The 23,206-nt window shown below is 42.8% G+C and overlaps 1 protein-coding gene across 1 annotated transcript; it reads left to right on the top strand.

The window, feature by feature from the left end:
• Positions 1-6,217: 6,217 nt before the first annotated feature.
• On the top strand, positions 6,218-21,440 carry LOC131403359 (zinc finger protein 77-like). Its single transcript, XM_058537630.1, has 4 exons — positions 6,218-6,375; positions 11,823-11,949; positions 12,778-12,838; positions 13,516-21,440. The coding sequence occupies exons 1-4, from the start codon at positions 6,373-6,375 to the stop codon at positions 14,561-14,563; spliced, it is 1,239 nt and encodes a 412-aa protein (XP_058393613.1). The 5' UTR covers positions 6,218-6,372; the 3' UTR covers positions 14,564-21,440.
• The last annotated feature ends 1,766 nt before the right edge of the window (positions 21,441-23,206 follow it).

Genomic DNA, 23,206 nt, shown 5'->3' with positions numbered 1-23,206 from the left:
CTGACTTGCAAATATCTTTTAAATCAAGGTGCAGGGCTAGCAATGGTGACAGCAGCATCCGTGAAACTACCATCATTGGAACTGATGGCACACTTCAAGCCCCAGTTAAGGGTGGCTGAGTCTCAAAGCTCCCAGCTGTTCCAAGTTTTGCCCAGAAGGGTGATGAGATGGTTCTGTTGCATAGAGGTTTTAAACCCCAAGGGCTGAGTTGGGTGTGTGTTATTCATAGGGTGTCAGGTTGCCAGTTAAATGCCTGTGGCTGAGGTTGGAGCTCCAGCATTAGTCTACAAGAACTTTAGTTAGTAATAATGTATCAGTATTGGTTCTTTATTTGTAACAAATGTACCAGAATAACATATTAACCACAGGGGAAACTGGATGTGGGATATATGGGAACTCCGTGCTATCTGTACGTTTTTTCCTGCATATCTAACGTCATTCTAAAAAATAAAGTGTTTGTTAAAAAAAGTTATGACATTCTGATACTGTAACATGGATGAGCCTGGAAGACATTAGGCTGAGTGACATGAGGCAGACACAGAAGGACAGACACTGTGTGATCCCCTCACAGGAGGCCCCTAGAGGAGTCACATCCACAGAGACAGAAAGTGGATGGTGGGGCCAGGGGCTGGGGGAGGGGAGGGGAGTCAGTGTCTCATGGGGACAGGGTCTCAGTTTGGGAAGATGAGAAAGTTCTGGAGACGGATGGTGGTGATGGTTGTCCAACAATGTGAATGTGCTGCATGCCACAGAGCTGTGCACTTAAAATGGTTAAAATGGCAAATTTTATGTTATATGTATTTTACTACATTAAAAACAAAAGTTATGACAAAGTGAGACCAGACATATCATGCATATCAACAAATGTGAATTGGCCTAATTCACCATTAAATAGAAAAAGATTCTCAATTTGGCTCACAAAACAAGATGTCATTATAAACTGTATGCAGAAGACGCGTGTGAAATGAAGTAATTCAGGAAGGCAAGGAGGAACGGGAGGAACAAAGATGTATCAGGGAATTGAAAACAAAATGAGAGGAGGGGTAGATATAGTGATATAAGAAAATGTAGAATTCAAGACCAAAAGCATTGGATGTGATAATGAAGGACGCTTTTCGATGTTAAAAGCCACAATTCAGGATGAAGATAAAATATTTATGAACAGCTCATGGATTTATGGAACACAACACCACGATAACGGACAATATGAATTTGTCCGAAGTGCCATGACACATTCCAAAAAATAGATGATAAATTAAGGCATAAAGAAAGCATTCACAGTTTCCAGAAAGTAGAAATACTCTCAGATCACAAGGCAAACAATAAATATAAAAAACCAGAAATTATTAACAAAAACGAAAACCAGAAAGGCCCTTCCACCTGGAAATGTAAAAACCTTCTATTAAACATATCTTGGGTACAAAGGGAAATAGAAACTGAAATAAAAGAATTTATCCCAAGACACCCAGGAGACCACAGGAGTGGGCCTGAGAGATCCCTCTCGCCTGTTAACACGTGTGGGTACTGTTTTGAGAGGTTTGGGGGATTTGATCGGAGACGTAAAAGAAACTATCCACTCCAAACAAATGGACTGAAGGTATATTTTATCATATAGAGGATAGTAAAGGCGATAGTCCGCAAACAGATCCGAATAGGTCACACAATAAGAGGGAAAAACATCACATCGATCGGAAAGGGAGACACCAAATCGACTGAAGGGAAATGACACAAATCAACCGGAAAGAGAAACACCAGGTTGACCAAAAGAAAACACATCAGATGGGTTACTCACAACATCCACACCCCACTGCTGAGAGAGTCCCTTCAATTGACACGGCTAGGTGGGAATCCGATCATCAGAGGTCCTGGGCAAGGCGTTCCCCCCCACAGGTGAGACTCTCACCAGGCCTCAGTTTCCAGCAGTCTATATAGCATCAGTAATTTCCAGAGCAAGCAGTTACAGAGTTTGCAGAGCAAGCATTTAGTGTTTCCATGCATAAATGGTTATCAGTGTCGTACATGCACTGAGCCCCCTGGCTATCGTCCCAGCCCAGCAGTTGTGTACGTGCATTGTGCTCCCGCGTTATCATCCCAGCCCAGCACAGATGGCCAGTCTGTTCTGAGCTACGATGCCCAAAGAGCCTTGAAATGTTACAATTTGCAACTGTCTCTCTGGGAGAAGGGTCAGTTCCCATCACACAGGAAGCAGTTTTATATTTCTTTGTGTGCTGGTGGCTGTAGGTCAGTGGAACGGCCAAGCATGGCTGTAGTCATGTCAAGACAGGTACAAAGGGAGTTTCAGCCATCGGCTCATCGAGATCACTTGGGCTGCCAGACACGCTCAGGCCTGGACATACACCTCTTTCCCCCACTTTGCCATGTAAATCTGATGTTCTTCTCCAGTTTATGGTCCAGTGGATCAGTCAACACCCAGCTAAGGATAGCCATTACCGGTCCTTGTTATACGGAACCTCATAGTCTGGGGCCCATTAGCAAACCAGGCTCTTTTTCAAACTGAGAAGAGTTTTCAGCAGAAGAGAGGCTAACCTTACTCTCAAGTTCTAGGTTTCTGGGCGATGATTTTCCTCTTTGGGATTCCAGAAACCCCACAGATCATACTCCAACGTACCATTTGCTCTGTTGTGTCATATAACTCAAGTCTAAGGGAAGTTGCACTGAAACATGAACCTGTTTCAGATGTGTTATTATTGTGGCTCTAGGCCACACTCAAAATCGGCATCGTCCACGTCACGAGATCCAGGAGTCCGAGCAGCAGGCTCAAAAATGGTATGTGTGGCCTCTGTAACCTGAAGATCCCCACCGACTTTGGTGCTCCTCACTTTTGGTGATTTGTCTCTCATGTGACAGGAGTTTTGTCATCCCATTCTCAGACGACCAAACCCCTAGAGAACTTAGTAACGTAGTTGGCTCATGAACTCCCCTTGCATTTATATTCCACTGTCCGAGGTGCATGTTTCTGTACGCTATTTGTTTATTTTTAATTTATTATTATTTTTGTGTGTGTGTGAGGAAGATCAGCGTTGAGCTAACATCCGTGCTAATCCTCCTCTTTTTGCTGAGGAAGACCGGCTCTGAGCTAACATCTATTGCCAATCCTCCTCCTTTTTTTCCCCCCCAAAGCCCCAGTAGATACTTGTATGGCATAGCTGCACATCCTTCTAGTTGCTGTATGTGGGACGCGGCCTCAGCATGGCCGGAGAAGCGGTGCGTCAGTGCACGCTCGGATCCGAACCCGGGCCGCCAGCGGCAGAGCGCGCGCACTTAACCACTAAGCCACGGGGCCGGCCCCTCTGCACGTTATTTGGACAAAGATCAGGACTGTTGATCTAGCATTAAGATAACACGAGAACAGTACACCGAGGGGCCTGCCAAACAAAGGGAAATTAATCCTGATTGCATCTCCTGGCAGATGGGCGGAAGGCATTTGCTAATCGATGGCTGCCTGTCAGATGCCAGGAAGCCTGGTTTTCTGCACCAAGACGCCACATCTGGAATACAGCTGTGATGACCATCCCAACCTCAAGACTGTGATATTCCAAACTCACAACAACCGAAGATTCAAGTTAAAGAGCAAGGTACTTTGATGGCAGTAGTATACTAGTCTCTGAAATTCCTCCATGAGTGAGGTGTTGCTTCAGGTTTACTATCTTAAGGAACAGTTCTAGAAGCGTCCCCTGGACCTTTCCCCAACAATATGCCTCAACAACTGAGTTAGGAAACCAAAATGGCTATTTTGCTAGTCGATACGTACATCTATTCCTACTATCCATCCTGGGCCTGAAGAGCTAACCTATTTACATATCTTTATTAGGCATATGTCATTTATAATTTTGTAAATTTCTGTGCTTAGCCTTTGTACATTTTAATGGACTTTTATATTTTCCTTTTGATGTATAAGAGCTTTAAAAATACTAATGATATTGCTTTTTTCTCAATATTATTGATGATATTTCCCAATTGGTATTTTTTGCATCTTTTTAAATTATTTATGACATTTTAACGTTTTATTTTTTCAAATCTAGTTATCGTTTTATTTATATTTTTTCTTTGAATGTCATGACTTTCCCCTTCTAAGTATACAGGAATACTGATGTTTTCTTTAGCGTTTTTATGTTCTTTTTTTACGTTTAAATCTTTAATCCATCTGGAATTTATTCAGATGTGGTAGAAAGGAAGGCCATAGATTGAATCACCTCTTGCCACAAATCATCATATATTTTATTATATTCTTGTGTCTGTTTATAGATTCTCAAGGGCTTATCTGTTGATTCCAGGATTTCTCAGCATTGGCACTATTGATATTTTGGGTCAGATAATTCTGTGTTCTGGGGCTATTTCAATTATTTGTACTCATTAACTATGTTAATTGGTGATCTGATCAGAAAGTTCTTCGTCATTCTTCCTTTACAACATTTGCCTAGCTATTCCTTGCACTACTTTTCAGAGATTCTTTTAGAATTGTTTTATTATGAGGCATAAAGTTCCTGATGCAAATGTGGTTGGAAATTTCTCTAAATTTTATGGCTGTGTTTAGAAAGACCTGCGTCTTTGCACTGAGGAGTCTTCAACCCAACAAGTTGTTTCTAGATCCATGAAGAGGACACCTGTCACTTCGTCAGGAAACACCTGTAATTGTTCTCACATGGATCCTGCCCATGTTAATGCACACCATTATTTTATATATTTTTTATATAAAATATATATTTTATATAAAACTTTATATATTTTTCCATAAAATGCAATTTATTTCAATAACATTTTATTATGTATATTGCATATATCTAATAACTAGTAAATTGACTCTGTCATCAGTTCTAACAATTTTACAGTTTGGTTTTTCGTTTCTCAAGAAGGAAATGCTATCACCTCCAATCACAATATTTACTTTTGTTCTGTTCTTTATATGATCATTGTGTTTTCTGACACGATCTTACAGATTAAAGCATGATGAACAATTGAGGTGAAAATAGACATATTGGTTTGGTTTGGTTGTTCCTTTCAGTCAGAAGTCTTACTGGCATCAATCCTTCTCCATATACTGCTCTCAAACACCTTCTACGAGTAGGAGCCTGGCCTGGCAGTCATTGTCTGAAATTGATCAGAGAAATTTTAGCACTTGAATAATAATAATAATAACAATAGGGGCACTTCGAATGGTGCTTAAATGAGGTCAGGGAGACAGATAACAAGCACCTACATGAGCTCATATAAAAATGAGTATAAATGCAGAGATTCCTACGAGAGCGATTAACAAAAGAAAGGGTAATGCTTCCAGGGGATGCTCCTCTAAAGGCAGAGTGAGAGAGAGCCCTTTAAACGGAGACCAAGGAGCAGAAGAGGCGGCGCCGGAATGCAGAGGGGAGGAACTCAAGAAACTTCACTGACTTTGTAATTCACTGACTGGACCTGAGGGTGCGGGAGAGGGTGGTGCTGGACCCACCAGGACCTGCTGCTACAGAAACTGGGGAAGCGGGGGTGCCGCGTACAGAGACTGGAAACAAAATACCCGAGAGAGGGACAAAGAATATGAATGGAAACATTGACAGGGAAAGTGCTGACCACACATTCAAATAATATAAATGAACTCTTAAAGAAGCAAACCAGAAATCAGATCTGCTGTAAGTGCACTTCATTAAAAAAAAAAAAAACCAACAGATTTTGATATCAAACTAGAAAAAAATGTTTTCCCTGAAAATTCAGCCATAATGATATCAATTTTCAGTGTTGGTGCGGAAACTCTAGAGGCCGTGTCCCCAAAGCCCCAGGCCGAGCCCTGGCCTCGGGGGTCAGCAGGCCCTCCTGTGCGCCGCCCCCCCACCCCCGTCCCACGCTGTCCCGGCCCTGGATGAGGGGGCCCTCCGCGGAGAAACTGAGTCAGGACTTCCAGGTCCAGGAGGAGGACAAGGATGGGCCGCCGAGCTCGGGGGAAGACGCCGGGTCCCACCGGCCGGGGGCGCCTTCTTCTCGGAGCCCAGGTCCCGAACGAGCAGAGGTCCGAATCCGGGGAGCAAGCGGGGCAGGGAACGCCTGAGGCCAGGCACTTACACTTCCGCCCGGCTCAGCCACGTGATCTCCACCTCCGCCTATCACTCAGGCTAGGGAGGTGCAGACGGGCAAATTGCCCAATCACGGGCGTCTGGGCAAGTAGCACAGCCCAATCAGGGCGCGGGGGCTCGGAGCACCGCCCAATCAGAGTCTGGGGCGGGCGCGCTCGCACCCGCGTGGACGTCGCCCTCGTCCGGCGGCGTCCCCGCGCGCACCTGCCCCGCGCGGCCCCAGGTGTGCCGTCCCCGTCGCTCTCACCTGCCGGGGCCGCGGGGAGGACGCCCGGAGAGTCCGGAGCGGGCGGAGATGGTGAGTGCGCGGGCCCGGCCCGGACCCGGAGGGGCTGGTGCGAACCGGCCGGAACCGGCGGGAAGCGGCCGCGGGCCCGGGTCTCCCCGCGCCCCTCGGCCCCCCCCCCCCAGAGTCCCCGCCCTCGGCCGCGGGGAGGGTCCCGGCCCCGCGTGGGGGTCCCGGGTCCCCCGGGTTTTTCCCTACTGTCTGACGTCACCAAGCCTCCTAGAATGTAAGGCTTTGAAATTGGAGATCTTGTCATTTCTCCCCGGTTTATCGCAGCCGCAGGGGAGAGGGTCTGGCAAGTATGATGCACCCAAGATCTTGTTCATGAAGTGGGTGGATTCTGGTACCCGTGGGACCGAGTTTCTCAAATGTAAAAAGCTAGGGTGAGAATCAGCGCTTCAGGTACCAAGAATGAGTGGGGATTAATTACAGTGCATCTGTCGATGAATTCCAGGGTGGAGCTGCATCCTGGGACTACTCAGCTTTCCGATGCGTGGACTTGGTCTCTCTCTCCATTAATTTCGATCTTAACTTCTTGCAATAATGTCATACTGTTTTCATCATAAATGTTCTGCAAAACTTTATCTTAAAATCCTGTTATTGGTACGTAGAAGTAAATTCACGTCTGAGCATGATTCTCTCCTTGGTAAGTGCAAGTACAGATTTTAGTTATTCCTCTGTAAATCCTTTGAATTTTACATACAAAAGCTTATCTGCAAATAATGATATTTCAGCTTTTTTCTTCTGCTGTCATTTTGCCTTTCGTTTGTCTTCCTTTAATGATTCACCAGGACCTCCATTTCAGTGTAGAATAAGGTACGCTGTGTCTTGCCTTCCTGAAGAGGGAACTGTTGTACTATTTCAGAATTTTCATTTAACATGGCAGTGATATTTTTATGCACTGTCTTCCCTAATTAGCCACGTTCCTTCTAATTCTAGTGTATTAAAATTTGATATCCATTAATGATAGTAATATATCAGTCATTGTTGGACATGAATTATGATTTTCTATGTTTTCTATTAATGTAAAATGTATTAATTTGTGGATCAATTTTTTTTCCAGGCCCCTTAAGACTTTATTTTTTTAGAGCAGTTTTGGGTTTACAACAAAATTGAGAGGAAGGTACAGAGATTTCCCATATACCCCCTGCCCACTGGGTCAATTTTTAAACAGAATTTTCTTGCATTGCTGGAATAAAATGACCTTGGGTGATTTAGTATGCACATTATTCATTGCTCTATTTAGGGTACTAATGGTTTTTTATAGAATGTTTCACTTATATTTGTTGATGATATTATATTTAATTTTTTTTCAGTTGTACTGTTCTGGGATATGGAATTTTTGTTTCCTTTGTGTGAATATTTTTAAATACCTTTTTATTTTCTTTCAAGTATTTTAAACAACTGAATGGAAGTTGTTTAAAAGTCCTGGAAGTGCTGAGAATTTAAACATTTTAGATCATTCCCCTCATCTCACATTTAATCCCTAGAACATCCCTAATTATGCCTGCTTTTTCATTCGTAACTTGATTTGCCCAGGCTTTATGTTTCTTGAAGAAAACTGCCAAAGGTTTGTCAGTTTGATTAGTTTTCAGTAGATGCATTTTTAGCTTCCTTTTTATATCTCTAATTTTGCCCTTCACATTTCTTTCTTCATTTATGCTACTGCTCTCTTTCCATACTCTTGAGTTCACTGTTAGCCCATCGATACCGTTCTTTCCTTCTTTTCTGGGAGTAGATGGTGTTTCTGCTCTTGGCTGGGAACACTTTGATGCCACTGCCTCCTGGACCAGATTCCTTTGATTCCGTTGTCTCTCAGTTGGAACCTGGTGAAGCCCACTAGCAATGGAAACCTTTCCTGAGATTTTGTGAAATCATTCTAATTCTTAGAGTTGAAGAATGCAGTGGCATTTTTAAAAAACTAGGCCAAGGTATCCAGTTCCAATGTCACTCAGATGGTTATTTTTCTGTTTTGGTTGACCCTGTGCAACTTTATTTGCTCGTTTTCTTTCTCATTCCAAATGCCTTCACTGTCCTGCATTTTATTTACAGCACTGACTTACCCCTTCACCTGGACTATATTTGGTAATATAATTGTCCTCCCCTATGAGAATTTAAGTCTCATGTGCTTCAGAATTTCTCCCTTTTCTTAAGTGCTATATCTCTAGCTGCATGCAGTAGGAACTATCATCTAAATAGGTTTTTAGCAAATGAAAGAATCAGGGTTATGAGCATATGGAGAAGCAACTTGCCTGAGACAAAGGGCGTTGCCAGGAGAAGGAGCCCAAGGATTGCAGACGTGAAAAGGATGCTTCATTTTCCTCGTCTCCACAGTCCTTAGCAGGGTCTGGATCCGCACTGTCCAGTACGGTAGCCCCAGGCCACGTGTGGCTGTTGAGCTCTTGAAATACAGCTAGTCAGAATTGAGTTGGGCTGTATGTGTGAAATCCATACCAGATTTGTAGCACTTAGTGTGACAAAAATAATTATAGAAATATCTCAATCATTATTTTATATTGGATACATATTGAAGTGATATTTGTATTTAGTGGGCAAAATAAAACATACTATTAAAGTTAATTTTAATAGTTTGACTTTTTATAAGGTGGCTACAAGAAAAGTCAAAATTAGATACGTTGTCTGTAGTGTCTTCTTGTTTGATGGCACTGCTCTAGATCAGGGGTTGGAAAATTACAGCCCACACGCCCAAGCTGCTACCTATTTATGTAAATAAAGTTTTATTGGCACGCAGCCACGTCTATTTCTTTACATGTTGTCTGTGAGCTGCTTTTGTGCCACAAAGAGCTGAGCAGTTGCAACAGAGACCACATGGCCAGAAAAGCCTCAACAGTGTACCATCCGATCTTTCTAGAAAGCTGACTGATCTCTGCTCTAGGTCACGTTACTCATGTTGAGGAATCATCGCTACGACCAGACTGTAAGGTGTATGTACAGAAACGCAGCTTCTCAGAGTTGGGCTGTAAAAGGAAGCAGACTTACCACATTCTAACTGGGTAACCTTGAGTGTGTCATTAATTGACTCTATCCTCTAAGTTTCCTCTGCTGTATATTGATTGTAATGGTATCTACTTAGGACATTTATTATGAGAAATAAATGAGCCAATGTGTGCAAATCTGTGTGTAAAATATTTTACACATCATGGATGCTGTTTTTATTTTTAATAAATTTTTAATAAAAATAACATTTTATTGGGGCTAGCCTGGTGGCATAAGCTCCGCTTCGGCGGCCTGGGGTTCGCAGGTTCCGATCCTGGGCGTGGACCTAACACCAGAAGCCATGCTGTGGCAGCGTCCCATATACAAAATAGAGGAAGATGGGCACAGATATTAGCTCAGGGCCAATCTTCCTCTCACACACACAAAAAATGACGTTTTGTTAATATTGTGAGACTGTTATGGGTTTTGGTGGCTTCACAATGTTACCTGACACAGCAGTGGAGGACTTGGTTGAATTTTGTCTGTGGATGGAAGTATGTCGTGAGACACCACTAGAGAGCAGTGTACCAAGAGTAGTTCAGGATGCCTGAGGCAGCTGACTTTACTTACCAACTTGACAAGGAGTGTTCCCATTCTGGAGCTTTCTGGTTCTGCTGCTGATTATTGTACAGGCAAATTGCAGCACCTGCATTGTGGTGTGGCAGCCTGTATTCCCACCTCTGCACGTGGAAGCCACTGGGATGATGCACTGTCTCAAAGGCCAGACTTTCTGGGGATTCTGCAGGCCATCAGAGTCCATGCTCAGGGGCTGGGCAGTTATGCTGATCTGCATGCCAAGGGGTGCAGAAATGATTATTGTGTGTAGAGCCCTCAGGAGGCTGGTGTATAAGTCGGGGCCTCCGGATTTTCAGAGAGTGGGAGCAGATGTTCTTTTGGAGGAATGTGCTGCTTGATCCTTTCATACGTTTTATGACCTGGGCAAATTCACAGCTAAGCCCTTCTGGACTTCCGTTAATTCCCTTCTACGGTGGGACTCATAACCGCCTCTTCACAGGCAGGAAGGACCAGGGCACTCTTTTCTGGAGAAGACAAGGCTGTTCTGGCATCTTGTGACCTCCATCTGTTTGTGTGTTGAGGGGGAGCTGTCACCCATAACTGGTGGTTCTCAGCACCCAGGCCCCTGAACGCAGGCACTGTGGTGAGGTCTGAAGTCTTAATGCTTCCTTTCTCTTGCCTGAGCTCTAACTTGTCAGTACACTGTCTGTCTCCTGCAGAGTATGTAGAGAAAGGAAGAGTTGCTGTTTTATAGAAAAATAAGAGATAAGTGAATACGAATGCTTCTCATAAAGAATATTCTTATTCCACCAAGTGGACCTGCCAGTTTATAACGCATTGGCATTCTTCAAGGAAATATATCCATCTCAGGGCCTGGGTTGAAGATTGGGCATAACCAGGCCTCTTGGAAATTGTTGGTGGAGAAAAGCAGGAAGTGCTCCCAGGCCCTTACCATGTTTCCATTCATTAACATCTCATCCAGGGCTGACCTTTGCTTCCTGTCATGCTGAGGCCTGTAGTGAACAATGAAGAAGGAGACGAAATCATTTTCATCACAAGGAATTGGTGTTTTAAAGAGGCAATAATTGTTTTATTTGTACAGACTGTCCCCAACTTAACAATGATTCAACTTAGGACTTTTCAACTTTACAGTGGTACAAAAGCGACACACATTTAGTAGAAACCATATTTCAGATTTTGAATTTTGATCTTTTCCCAGGCTGGCAATATGCAGTAGATACTCTCATGATGCTGGGCAGTGGCAGCGAGCTGCAGCTCCCAGTCAGCTGTGAGATCCTGAGGGTAAACAATTGATACATTTACAATCATTCTATACCCATCAACCATTCTGTTTTTCACTTTCAGTACAGTGTTCAATAAATTACATGAGATATTCAACACTTTATTATAAAATAGGCACTATGTGAGATGATTTTGCCCAACTGTGGGCTAACGTAAGTGTTCTGAGCACGTTTAAGGTAGGCTAGTCCAAGCTATGATGTTTGGTAGGTTAGGTGTATTAAGTGCATTTTCAACTTAACAATATTTTCAACTTGTGATGAGTTTATCAGGACGTAACCATCATCAGTTAGGGAAGATCTGTATAGTATTTCTTTCATTTCTCCAATGTATTTTGGACTGTCTTGGACCCATCAGATGGAGAGGAAGAGTGGAAGTCGTCACAGTGAAACAGAAGAGAGATGAGTTCACTAGAGATGCTGTTAAATCAGTGAGGCCATCTGGGGTCACTGAGGAAGTGAGTGCTGAATAGGATAGAGGGGGTGAGATCTTATGACTGAGCCCTACAGTAGATGGGAGACCACAGAACCATGTGTGAACTTGCTGTGAATTGAGTCCCAGTTCCCCAGTGCTGTCAGCCTCTCCCTTCCTCCTGCACACACTGGTGGAGAATGGTACGTTGAACCAGAATTTGTTGGATGTCCTAGGACTCAGTGGTCTTTGAGGATGTGGCTGTGGACTTCACCCCAGAGGAGTGGGCTTTGCTGGATGGTGCTCAGAGGAAGCTCTACAGAGATGTGATGCTGGAGACCTGCAGGAACCTGGCCTCAGTGGGTGAGGACGGCTTCATGCCTTCACTTACTCTCTAGAGCGCGAATATCCCCCAGCTATTGAGCTGGTTCTAAAACTTGGGCTGAACAGTGGGAATTTACTGCTGACTAAGACAGACACGGTCACATCACCATGGAGCATATCCTCTAATAGCCTTCTCATATATGTATAAAACCTACTACTGTCTCTTTTAAATACTTTGGTTTCTTTAAGGGTTATAATTCTGTGCCTTAAGAGGAACAGCCCCTGTTGAGGAGCATTACATTTGAAAATATTAATTAAAAAATAACTTACTATTCTTACTGAGGATGCTGAATTTGCCAGATAGCTTAGCTTCCTTTTTTTGACTTTTCATCCATCCTCACAAATGTCCTTGTCCACGTTGAAAGACTTTCCACATTTGCTCTTTTCAAGTTAGTATTGTGGCATGTGCATTTTGTCCATTTCTTTCCTATGTTGCTTTCCTGATGACAGGGCATGTATGTCACCATGAGTCTCAATCTTCATGGAAGTATTTCCAGTAAATAACCCACCATTCTGACCTTTTTGTCCTTATTATTGTCAAAGTCCTGAAAGAACATTCTTCCGTATAAAATTTGTGGACTTTTTGGATCACTATTTGAAAAGAAACTTACATGTTCCCTACTTCTTTTCCTGCCTTCATCCCACCAGTTCTTTCCAAAGAAAGTAAATTTTGTTACTATTTTTCATATTATGACACTCAACTGAAAATCAGTGGGTCAAATCTACAGTGTATTTGGGGAAGAAATATGAAGTGAACAGAATATAGAGTAAGATTCGGAAGAAATGATTCCTGGTTCTTCATTTTAGGAGACAACTGGAAGTGCCATGGCATTGAAGATCAGCACAAGAACCAGAGAACACACTTGGGGTGAGTGACATACACATGAGAGGCAGCAGGTCTCAGGAGAGAGGATGAGAGTGCCAGGATATTAATGTGTGTGTGTGTGTGTGTGTGTGTGTGTATGTACTATAAGATGGATATTAAGTATCACAGAGGATTTTCATGGGATCATTTTATAAAAGTGATGCAGATGTTGATTGTTTAAGACTTAGGTCAGTTGTAACCAATTATCAGGAAACAAAATCCCGTATATAAAAAACACCGCATTGGGGCCGGCCTGCTGGCACAAGAGGTTAAGTGTGCACGCTCCGCTGTAGCAGCCCGGGGTTCACCAGTTCGGGTCCCGGGCACGCACTGACGCACTGCTTGGCAAGCCATGCTGTGGTGGCGTCCCATATAAAGTGGAGGAAGATGGTCACGGATGTTAGCCCAGGGCCAGTCTTCCTCAGTAAAAAAAGAGGAGGATTGGCAGATGTTAGCACAGGGCTGATCTCCTCACAAAAAATAAAAAAAATAAAAACAGCACATTGATATCTGGGGTTTAGCCCTCTATCAGCATTCAGCTTACAAGACTTTGACACAATTCTAACAGGGCAGAAAACATGCATTCACTGAAAATGGTAACAATGTCATCATATTAATCATTAAAAGCCATCAATGAATCATTAACAAATCATTGATAACATGATCCCTATTTTTAATAGATGTCATGTGGTGGAGATACCCTTGGAAAATAATGAAAGTAATCAGTGTGGAGAAACCAACCAGATTCCAAGTCTTATTGTGCATAAGAGACTTTCTACTGGAGTAAAATGCGATGAATACAATAAGTCCGAAAAAGCCATCATGGATACTTCATCCCTGAAGAGTCCCATAGCATCACCTCACCGTGGACAAAAACCTTATCAATGTAAGGAATGTGGGAGAACTTTTCTTTGTTACTCATCCTTTAGGGCACACATAAGAGCTCACACTGAAGAGAAACCCTACGCATGCAAAGAATGTGGAAAAGCCTTTATATACTTCTCCAAACTGAGAGTCCATATAAGAACTCACACTGGAGAGAAGCCATATGAATGTGGAAAATGTGGGAAAACTTTCAGATCTCCCTCAAACCTTTGGACACATAGAGAAACTCATACTGTTGAGAAACCCTATTCTTGTAAGGAATGTGAGAAATCCTTCCCTTCTCCATCTTCTCTTAGGAAACACGTGAAGGTTCACAGTGCAGAGAAAGCCTACGAATGTAAAGAATGTGGAAAAGCCTTCCTTCATTCTTTTTACCTGATCATACATGCAAGGATGCACACCGGGGAGAAAGCCTATAAATGCGTGGAATGTGGGAAGGCCTACAGTTGGCCCTCAGACCTTAGGATTCACATGAGAACACACTCTGGAGAAAAGCCTTATGAATGTGAACACTGTGGAAAATCCTTCAGTTCTCCCTCATCCTTTAAGGGACATTTGCGGACTCACACCGGAGAAAAACCATACGCGTGTAGCGAATGTGGGAAAGCCTTCAGTAGTCCTTCATACTTTAGAACACATGTGCGAATTCACACTGGAGAGAAACCTTACATATGTAAGCAATGTGGGAAAGCTTTCAGCTGGTCATCGTCTTTCCGAGGACATTTGGGAACTCACAGTAGAGAGAAACCCTATGAATGTAAGGAGTGTGGGAAAGCCTTCAGTCGGCTGTCATCCTTACAGAGACATGTGCGAGTTCACACTGGGGAGAAACTCTGCATGTGAGCAGGGTGGGGAAGCCTTCTATAGTCCCCATCCTTAAAAAAACACGTGAACTCACGCAGGAGGGAAACTCCATGCCAGTAAGTAATGTCGGAAGACCTTCATGCAGATTATTTCACTCATTATGCACAGCAAATTGCATTTTTATAAAGGTCTTAGATACAGTGTTGGCTTTATTAGTACCTTATTCTTAAAGTAGACCCTTATCACGTTCTTTCCAGTTCTTTCTGAGAAAAACATCTAGGAGATAATATTCCTTGTATTACTTCGCCAAGGCTGCCCTAACAAATTGCCATGAAGTTGGTGGCTTAAAGAAACAGAAATTTATTCTCTTCTACTTCTTGAGGCCAGAAGTTGGAAATCAAGGTGTCATTAGGGTTGGTTCCTTCTGCAGGTTCTGAAGGAGAATCTGATTCATGCCACTCGGCTAGCTTCTAGGGGCTACCAGCAATCCTTGGTGTTCCTTGGCTTGTAGATGCATCATTCCAGTTTCTGGCTCCATCTTAACATCCCCATCTCCTATCAGGACACTTATTGGATTCAGGGCCCACCCCAATCCAGGAAGAACCCATCTCGAAATCTTTATTATATCTGCCAAGTCTCTTTCCAGTTAAGGTCACAGTCACAGGTTCTGAGTGGACATATCTTTTGGGCAGCCACCATTCTACCCACTACTTACCCTGTGAGCTAAATTACCTACCTTTTGAGATACAGTGTTTTAATTATGAATTGCTTATATAAAAATTATTTACACTCTGAGGTCTTTTGGACCAATTGATCTTTTGAAGTGAATTTTTAAATATGTAACTGTTGGGATTTTAGATAGTTTTATTTATTTCTAATTTTCATCATGTCATGAACATGTGGTTATTATGACATTGATACTTTGGTATCAGTGAGATTTTGTTTCTGGCCTAATGTTGCACTTACTGGAATTTGTATATCTGACCTCTATCGTTTTTTCCCTCCTCTCTAAGAAAATATTTTTGAAGTTCTCAGTCTTTAGTATTTAAAAATATACATTTGGCATTTTTTTCTAGTTGGCACAATATTTCATTGTTCTGGCAGAAATTCCTAATATAAAGCTGTTGAATGAGGATACCCTCATTTGACTGACTTTCCTCTTATGCCCATTTCTGTTTGTCGTAGCTCCTGGCTGGGAATCAGATACACGGCTTTGAATTAAAAAGAGAGCTCTTGTTACTTGAATATGATAAAAGCTAGAATAGCTGTGTTGTGCTTGTTGTGATGTGTCAGTGCGGGTAAGCCTGGGAACTACATTTTGCAGAATCTCATCCCTAGATTATTCCAGATTAGAGTTGGCCAGAAGCAAACCTTGCATGAGATCAGGAAGGCAGAAATGAAGAATACATCATACTTAGTTTTTTCAGCTCTCATACAGGCAGATCGGTGCATCAGGGCTCAATGGGCATCAATTTCCAGTGGATTTTCCTGCTTTCTGGGCCCATTGATCATGAGTGTCCACAAACCAAACACCCAGTATTTGACTCCACTCTCAAAGTTGGCGCCTTCCACAGGCATCTCCAGTGGCTCTCCTGTCACAGATCCACTTCCATTCTCACACGTCCACAATTTGGATTTTCCTGCCAACTCCAACGTGTCCACCAGGCCACTGGTTTATACTTTCTTGGTTGGTGACCTTCTCTGACACTCCCTCTTTTCTCCGGTTCTTACCATATTTGTATCAGGTATAATTTGTGTAGTGAGCATCTTATAATATGTCTAGTGGCCCTCACTCCACTCTGAAAATTATAATTGTGGTGTCAAAACACACAGGACTCTTTTTCGTGATTGCATTGTCGAGTGGTTGCATTTACCCTGTGCTTTTTGTTTCTGGACAGTTCCACATGAGAAACAGGCAGCTTGTAGCTATATGAAGCAGACTGTGGGAATTTGGGGTTATTCACAGCTAAATGCAATCTCCAAATGATAAACTTAATATGTTCAATTATTACAATTTTTGCTTGCAAAATAAGGTACACGTTTTTTAGTCAAACACAAAGTTCTGTACATATTTCATAGAAAAATCCTAGTAAAAGTGGTTTTATATTTGCTGTATACTTAAATCATTAACTTTATCTTTCATATACTGAGAGGGGGTATGTTAAAATATTCCGATACAGTATGGATTGTCAAATTAATATTGTAATTTTGTCTTTTTAAACATATGTTCTGAGGTCACAGTACATAAATATTTTAGATTTTTTTTATTTAAATTTTTTTATTCTCACAATGTGAAACAGTTTCGCCATTAAAACCACTTATTCATTCATAAGAATAAAAGCTTATATATTGGTTATGGCAGTGCCTACCAGCCAAAACCTATGAGAAACAGACCTGCACTTGAACAAAGCTGGGTTTGTTGACTTACTGCAGTGGGGTGTGGTGACCATATAGCATGAGGAACAGTGGGACATCTCAGAAGTTGTAGTAGAAAGGACTTACAGGATTTAGACTTATTTTAGGTCATTTGGAGGAGGCTCCAAGGAAGCTGGCTCTGCCCCAGGGTGGCTGTTGTCAGGAAGTGTGCAGTAGAGTATTAATTCAGCAGCTTTGGTTGCTCAGTCTCTGCACTTTTCAAAGAAAGCAGTGGCCCTTGTCCAGCTCCTAGGAGGTAAATCCTGAGTCCTTGGAATATTCTGCCTGATAAGAGGGTTTTGTCTGCCTGAGGCCTTGGGCCACACTGTATCGGTATGACTAATTTATGCTAAGTGTGACTTAGGGTGAAGTCCGGTTTTTGTGTGCATAAGGCCACAGGTGACCCTGTATCAGTTTCACCTCTGAGGAGGGGAGCTGGAGGCTGAGTAGCTGAGCTCAGTTATGTGGGTGCTGCATGGCTACATGAGCCCCCCCAAAATCCTGGAGACCAAGGCTCAGGTGAGCTTCCTTGATTAGCAATACTTCACATGCATTGTCACACGTCATTGCTGGGGGTGCTGTCCGGGTGACTCTAAGTTTCCAGGACAACTGGCAGCTTGCTCCTGATTTATCCTTTTCCCTTCACTCCCTTGACTATGTATGCTTTCACCATAATCATGAGCGTAACGGCTCTTCTGAATCCTGTCGGGCCTTCCAGTGTATCGTCAAACCTTAGAATGCTCTTGGCGACTTCTGACACGGGAAGTGAATGTAACTGTATGACTGGGAATTTTAATAGTTCTTGTCTAGAAGGAGAAAGAAGGGATCGGGACTAAAATTAACTTGCAAAGAAGCAGAAGTCAGTTTTATTAGCTAGACTAGGGGAGTATTTAATTTTTGTGAATGGCATAATTCTCTTTTTAGTCCATGTAATGACGTGATTAGAGTGTTCCTCTTTTTGCCTTGCTCCAAAACAATCACCCAGTGGCCTTGTGTGATGACAGTGTTGGGTAGACTTGTTTCTGTTCAACAGAACACTGGCCAAGGAGTGAGTGCCAGGCCAGGTGGGTCCCAGTTCTCAGGGGCTGATTTTTCTTTCTCACTGTGTAAACAATTGAGTATGCTTACTATCCATCTGACACTGTTTTCATTGTTTTTCATAAATTAGCTCAGTTAACCCTCCAAAACTATAATGTAGATACTTTTACCTCCCTTGTGAGTTAACTGGAAGCCTACAGATTAAAAGCTAGCAAGTGGTAAAGACAGGATCAGGATTCAGAATAAGGCCTTCTGGCTCAGAGACCATGCTCTTCACTTGATATTAATTTTTGAAACTTTTTAATCTACAGCCATTCTAAACTCAAAATTAGGCTCAAAACTAACCAAGACTTGCACAGTAGGTTCTCAAGGTAGAGGCAGAAAACAAACAGGTCCTCGCAATTCTGGTGCATACATTTTTGTGGGAAAAGCAATGTAAAAAGAAGTGAAGATTTTTAGGTAAAAAGTAGAGATTTGGTATAAAAATGGAAATATGGGTTGTGGAGGAAAATAATCCATAACAAGGGAGACAACAGGGAAAGTAGGAGGGTGTAGTGTGTATTTTTTCTATGGAGGGTAGGGGCATCAGTGAATGAGGATGTATTCATTATATTTCCATCATCTAGGATGAAGTAAACACTGGTACAGGAACTGCTCAAGAGTGTTTGTAAAGAGTATGGAGTGATACACAGTCCTGTATTCATGGAGTTAACAGAGTAATGGGTCTCTATAAAAATAAAATCCTTCTCATGGTTCAGCTTTATTTTTGCAGCGGTTAAAAGCTTTCAGTCATATGATATGTATTTATGAATTGGAATGGGTTTCTGTCACCAAAGTCCCACCATTTATTTGGGCCACAAAGTGCAGCTGTTTATAATCCTTTTGAAAGAATTGTAAATTGTGTTATATATTTGGCATTACCATTTTGCCGTTATAGTGCAAATGACAGAACTTGTATCCTAAATCGTAGAGTTGTCTCTAGTCTGAAAAAGGGACGTGGTCATCCGCAGAGTTATGCCCCAGCATGTGCCCTATTTTATAAGCAGAATGATATCTATACAAGCTTTCAGTGATCCCCAGGTAGATGCCAGGAGAACTGTGGATGGCGAGTGAAATTTTCCTAGGAATAATGAAGGTGAGCTGCAGTGTGTCATTTTGAGTATAATCCTAATTTAGTATGAAAGAGGTATATTTGGCATTCTCGAACATGGAAAATTTTAATACTCTTTTATAGAAGGTGGTGGAAGATTTGTTTCAGTGATGCATAAAGCTGTTCACAAGTGTTAATTCCATATACTCAGTCTTTCAGTACATGTTAGGGCAAAGAAGAAATGTAATATCTCTGCTTAAAAAGCAAATGAAGTCAAATTTGTATCCATTTTTTCCAATATTAATGTTTTCATAACATTGCAGATATTTTAATATAATTTGATCATCATTACCTCATTTGATCTCCCCCTCCTCATCTCCACCAACCTCCAAAAAAGAAAATTAAGCACAGGGAGCATAGTTTTGCATAAGCTCATGTAACTAATAATAATAAAGGAATGTCAGTTTTGAAGACTTAATGTGTTTCATGACCTATATTAGGCACTGTAGAAATCTGAAACTTGGAACATCACTGAAAGGTAACTATAAATACCCAGTTTTACAAATATGAGATCAAATATATATCTGACTCAAAATGCTACATAGCATCTGATTCTATTATATGGCATTTTGGAAAAAGTTAAGGTTTCGGAGTCTAGAACAGATCAGGGTCTAAGGGTGGGGGAGGGCTTGACTACAAAGGTGCAGAGCTAGTGATCATTTAGGGAGGATGGGCTAGTCTGTATTATGGTTGGTACCACTGTATGCATTTGTGAAAACTCAGAACTACACTGAAAAGACGGAATTTTACTGTTATAAACAGTATTGCATATTTCTACACCAACTGCAGAAAACAAACACACTCTTCATGCAAATCGAGAAACAGACACCTGAACCTAGATTTTTAGATAAGCAAGAACAATTCTTTCCACCTTGACAACCTTACAGAGAACAGCGATATGGGAGAGAAGGACTCTCGAGCCATCAGGCCTTTCTTGGAACCCAATCAGAAGTTAGGGCACGCCCTCCAGGGCTACACCGGCCCTCACCTCGGAGACTTAGCCAAGGGGAAGTAAGAGGGCATCTGTCCTCCCGGGTCCTTGGGATCTGAGCTCTGGAAACACTGTAGGTCTTAAACATAAAGGCAGACCCTAGTTTTCTCAATGAGGGCCCTCCTGGGCAGGACCCTAATCTTTGGCTATTGCATCATAATCCATTTCAGCTCTCAAATTACCAAGCCCAGTTCTGTGTCTTTTTAAGAGACTTCATTAAGGGATCCACTCTGCCCACATCTCGGGACTATTTCCCTGGAGCAGCAGCACGTGGCAGTGAGGTGACAGGGAGTAGGAAACAGAGGCATTCAGGCCTCGGGACCGTTACCCACACCCCTCGGGCAGAGGAACCGGCTCTGGCATCATCAGCTCAGCCGCACGTGCCCGCTGGCCACGCCCACGTCACGCGCCTCCACGCTCTGCCCACAGAGGCACGCATGCGCACTCACAGCCCCTGGGTCCCGGTGAACCGCCTAGGGTCAGGAGCACTCGGGCCTGAGGCTCAGAGCCGCACAGGCGCAGTCCACACCTACAGCCACCTCAAGTCTGGCTCCCTAGTCATTCCCAGGCTCCAGGAAAGGTCTGAAGAGCCAGCCCCTCCATACCCGATGGCCACTCACTTCCTAGGACAGCCCCCCAAGGAACCTGAGCCCCTTGGTGAATGTAGGTCAAAGACAGACAGCCCTCAGAGGCCACGATCCTGCTCCCCTCACGCAACGTGGCCTTCCATCCGCTTCAAACCCCCCCATCCCAGAGGCAGCTGGGAACTCTGACCTTTACACCGTGCCCAGGCGCAAGCGAACTGTTTCTTCTGTGGTGGATGCAGAGCCCCTGGTTTTCCGGAAGAGCCAGAGGGGACATGGGGCGGGGCCAGAATCAGCGGAAATTCCTGCCCTCTTGTCCCGCCTTACTGGAACTCACATCCGCTTCTGGTCGGACAGAGAGAAAGGAGACCAGGCAATTTCCTGAGGCCTCAACCTTCCTTCCTTCTACCGTGGCTGCCTCGGGGAGGCAGCTAAAGACAGCAAAGGCCACTAGGTGCTAAGGACACTGCAGCGAAGTCCCTGGATACAGAGGACGTGACAGCTGAAGAAGGGACAGACACCTTTGCAGCCCACACTCGGTTCCCTGCTGAAAACAAGGGGACAACCGAAACCCTCTCTACTGTCAGGTAGTGAGGGGCCTGTTCGTGGAAGAAATTTAAAGCAGAGTGACCAGCTGGAGCATCCTTGACAAGGGATATTGTCCCTGGACTCTCAGGGCCTCAGGTGCCTGCCATGTGGTGGTGATGCCCCCTTGGCGGTTTCTTAGGGCCATGCGGGGATGGGGTGGGTGGGGTCACTGTGACCTCATCAGTGTGAGGTCCCCTCTGTCACCAGGTCGGCTGAGAGACACTCCCTTGGGATTTGTTTTGGGTGACAAGGGAGACCACTCTGCCACGTGGGAAGGGGATAAGACCTGTCCACTTTTGAAGTTCACGTGGATATGGGTCTGTTATGACGTATGGACAAAACCCCTATTATTTGTATGTGAACATGTAAGTATCTGAACCTGGTTCTGCAACAGGCGTTTATTGCTGCTGGAGATGCAGCAATGACTAAACACACACCCCCACACACACAAGTCATGGGGATATGCTGTACAGCATGCTGACTATAGTTAATAATATTGTATGGTATATTTAAAAGTTGCTAAGAGAATAGATCTTAAAAGTTCTCATCACAAGAAAAAAATTGTAACTGTATGGAGATGGATGTTAACTAGACTTATTGTGGTGATCATTTTGCAAAGTTATGATGTACGCCTGAATCTAATATAATGTTATATGTTGATTATATTTAAATAAAATAAGGAATAATACCATGATGCTCACTATAATTACCTCCACTTAATGTGGCATTGAAATCCCTAGATAGTGAAATAAAATAAGAGAAAGAAATCACAGGCATAAAGTCTGGAAGAGAAGAAATAAAATTTATTGTTTGCAACTGATGTGATGGTTTACATTGAAAACACAAAAAAATCTACAGATAAATTATTAGAAAAAATAGGAGAGTTTGGCAAGTTGACTGGTTATAAAATTAATATATTTAAAAAGTCAGTTGTGTTTTCATTAAACTATCAGCAAACTGGAAAACCTAATTAAAGAGAGGGTACCATTGTAAATCAGAGAATACCAAGTACCTAGGAATAAGTATAACAAAAGATATGCAACGCCCCAAGGAAGAAAGTCACAAAACTTATTAAAAATATTTTTAAAGATTTAAATAAATGGACATACACCATATTCATGAATAGAAAGACTCAATATCGTAAAGATGTCAGTTCTTCCCAAATTAATCTATAGAGTGAAAACAATGTCAACCAAAATGTGATAGGATTTTCTATGGGACTTGATAAAATGATTGCAAAATCTACATAGAAAAGGAAAAGGCAACAGCCAGGGCACTTCTGAAGAAGAAAATCAAGGATAAGGGACTTGCCCTATCAAATATCAACAATTATACAAAACCATAATAAAGACAGTATGCATGGATATGGTATGGGTGCAAGGACAAACAAATTGGCTGATGGACTAGAATAATGAGCCCAGAATCAGACTCACGAGTATACGTAACTTAGCATTTCACAGTATATATAAAAATCAACTCTAAAAATGTGGTATTGTTGGAGGAGGTCATCGAGAGGATGATCATCGAGCTGGACCCAAGCAATCAGAGGCTCCTTTCCTCCTCCCCTGTCTTTGGAATGTACTCTGCCTGCTATTCCCATACTAACAGCCATTTCAAGGATGTAGCCTTGACAGACTAAGGTGATGAGACCACCTGGACTGAATATGTAACTGAACCCAGCTAAGGCTTCTATATAAACATTTAAGGATGAGTGTGGAGATCTACTGTCTTCTGGCCACTCAAGACAAGCAATTCCCTTGCTTATGAAACCTGCCACCTACCAATCTGGAGAGTCTGCCTTTTCAGTCTCTCCTTGCCCTCCGTGTACAGGGGCCAGTTTTGAATTTCACCCAGGGAACTCCTGAGGTTGGGAACCAACAGGTATATATGATACAATAGAATATTATTCATCCTTT

The sequence above is a fragment of the Diceros bicornis genome, unplaced genomic scaffold (assembly GCF_020826845.1).
Source record: "Diceros bicornis minor isolate mBicDic1 unplaced genomic scaffold, mDicBic1.mat.cur scaffold_67_ctg1, whole genome shotgun sequence".
Classification (NCBI taxonomy): Eukaryota; Metazoa; Chordata; class Mammalia; order Perissodactyla; family Rhinocerotidae; genus Diceros; species Diceros bicornis.
The sequence above is the reverse complement of the archived record's forward strand: the minus strand, read 5'-3'. Positions and strand labels throughout refer to the sequence as shown.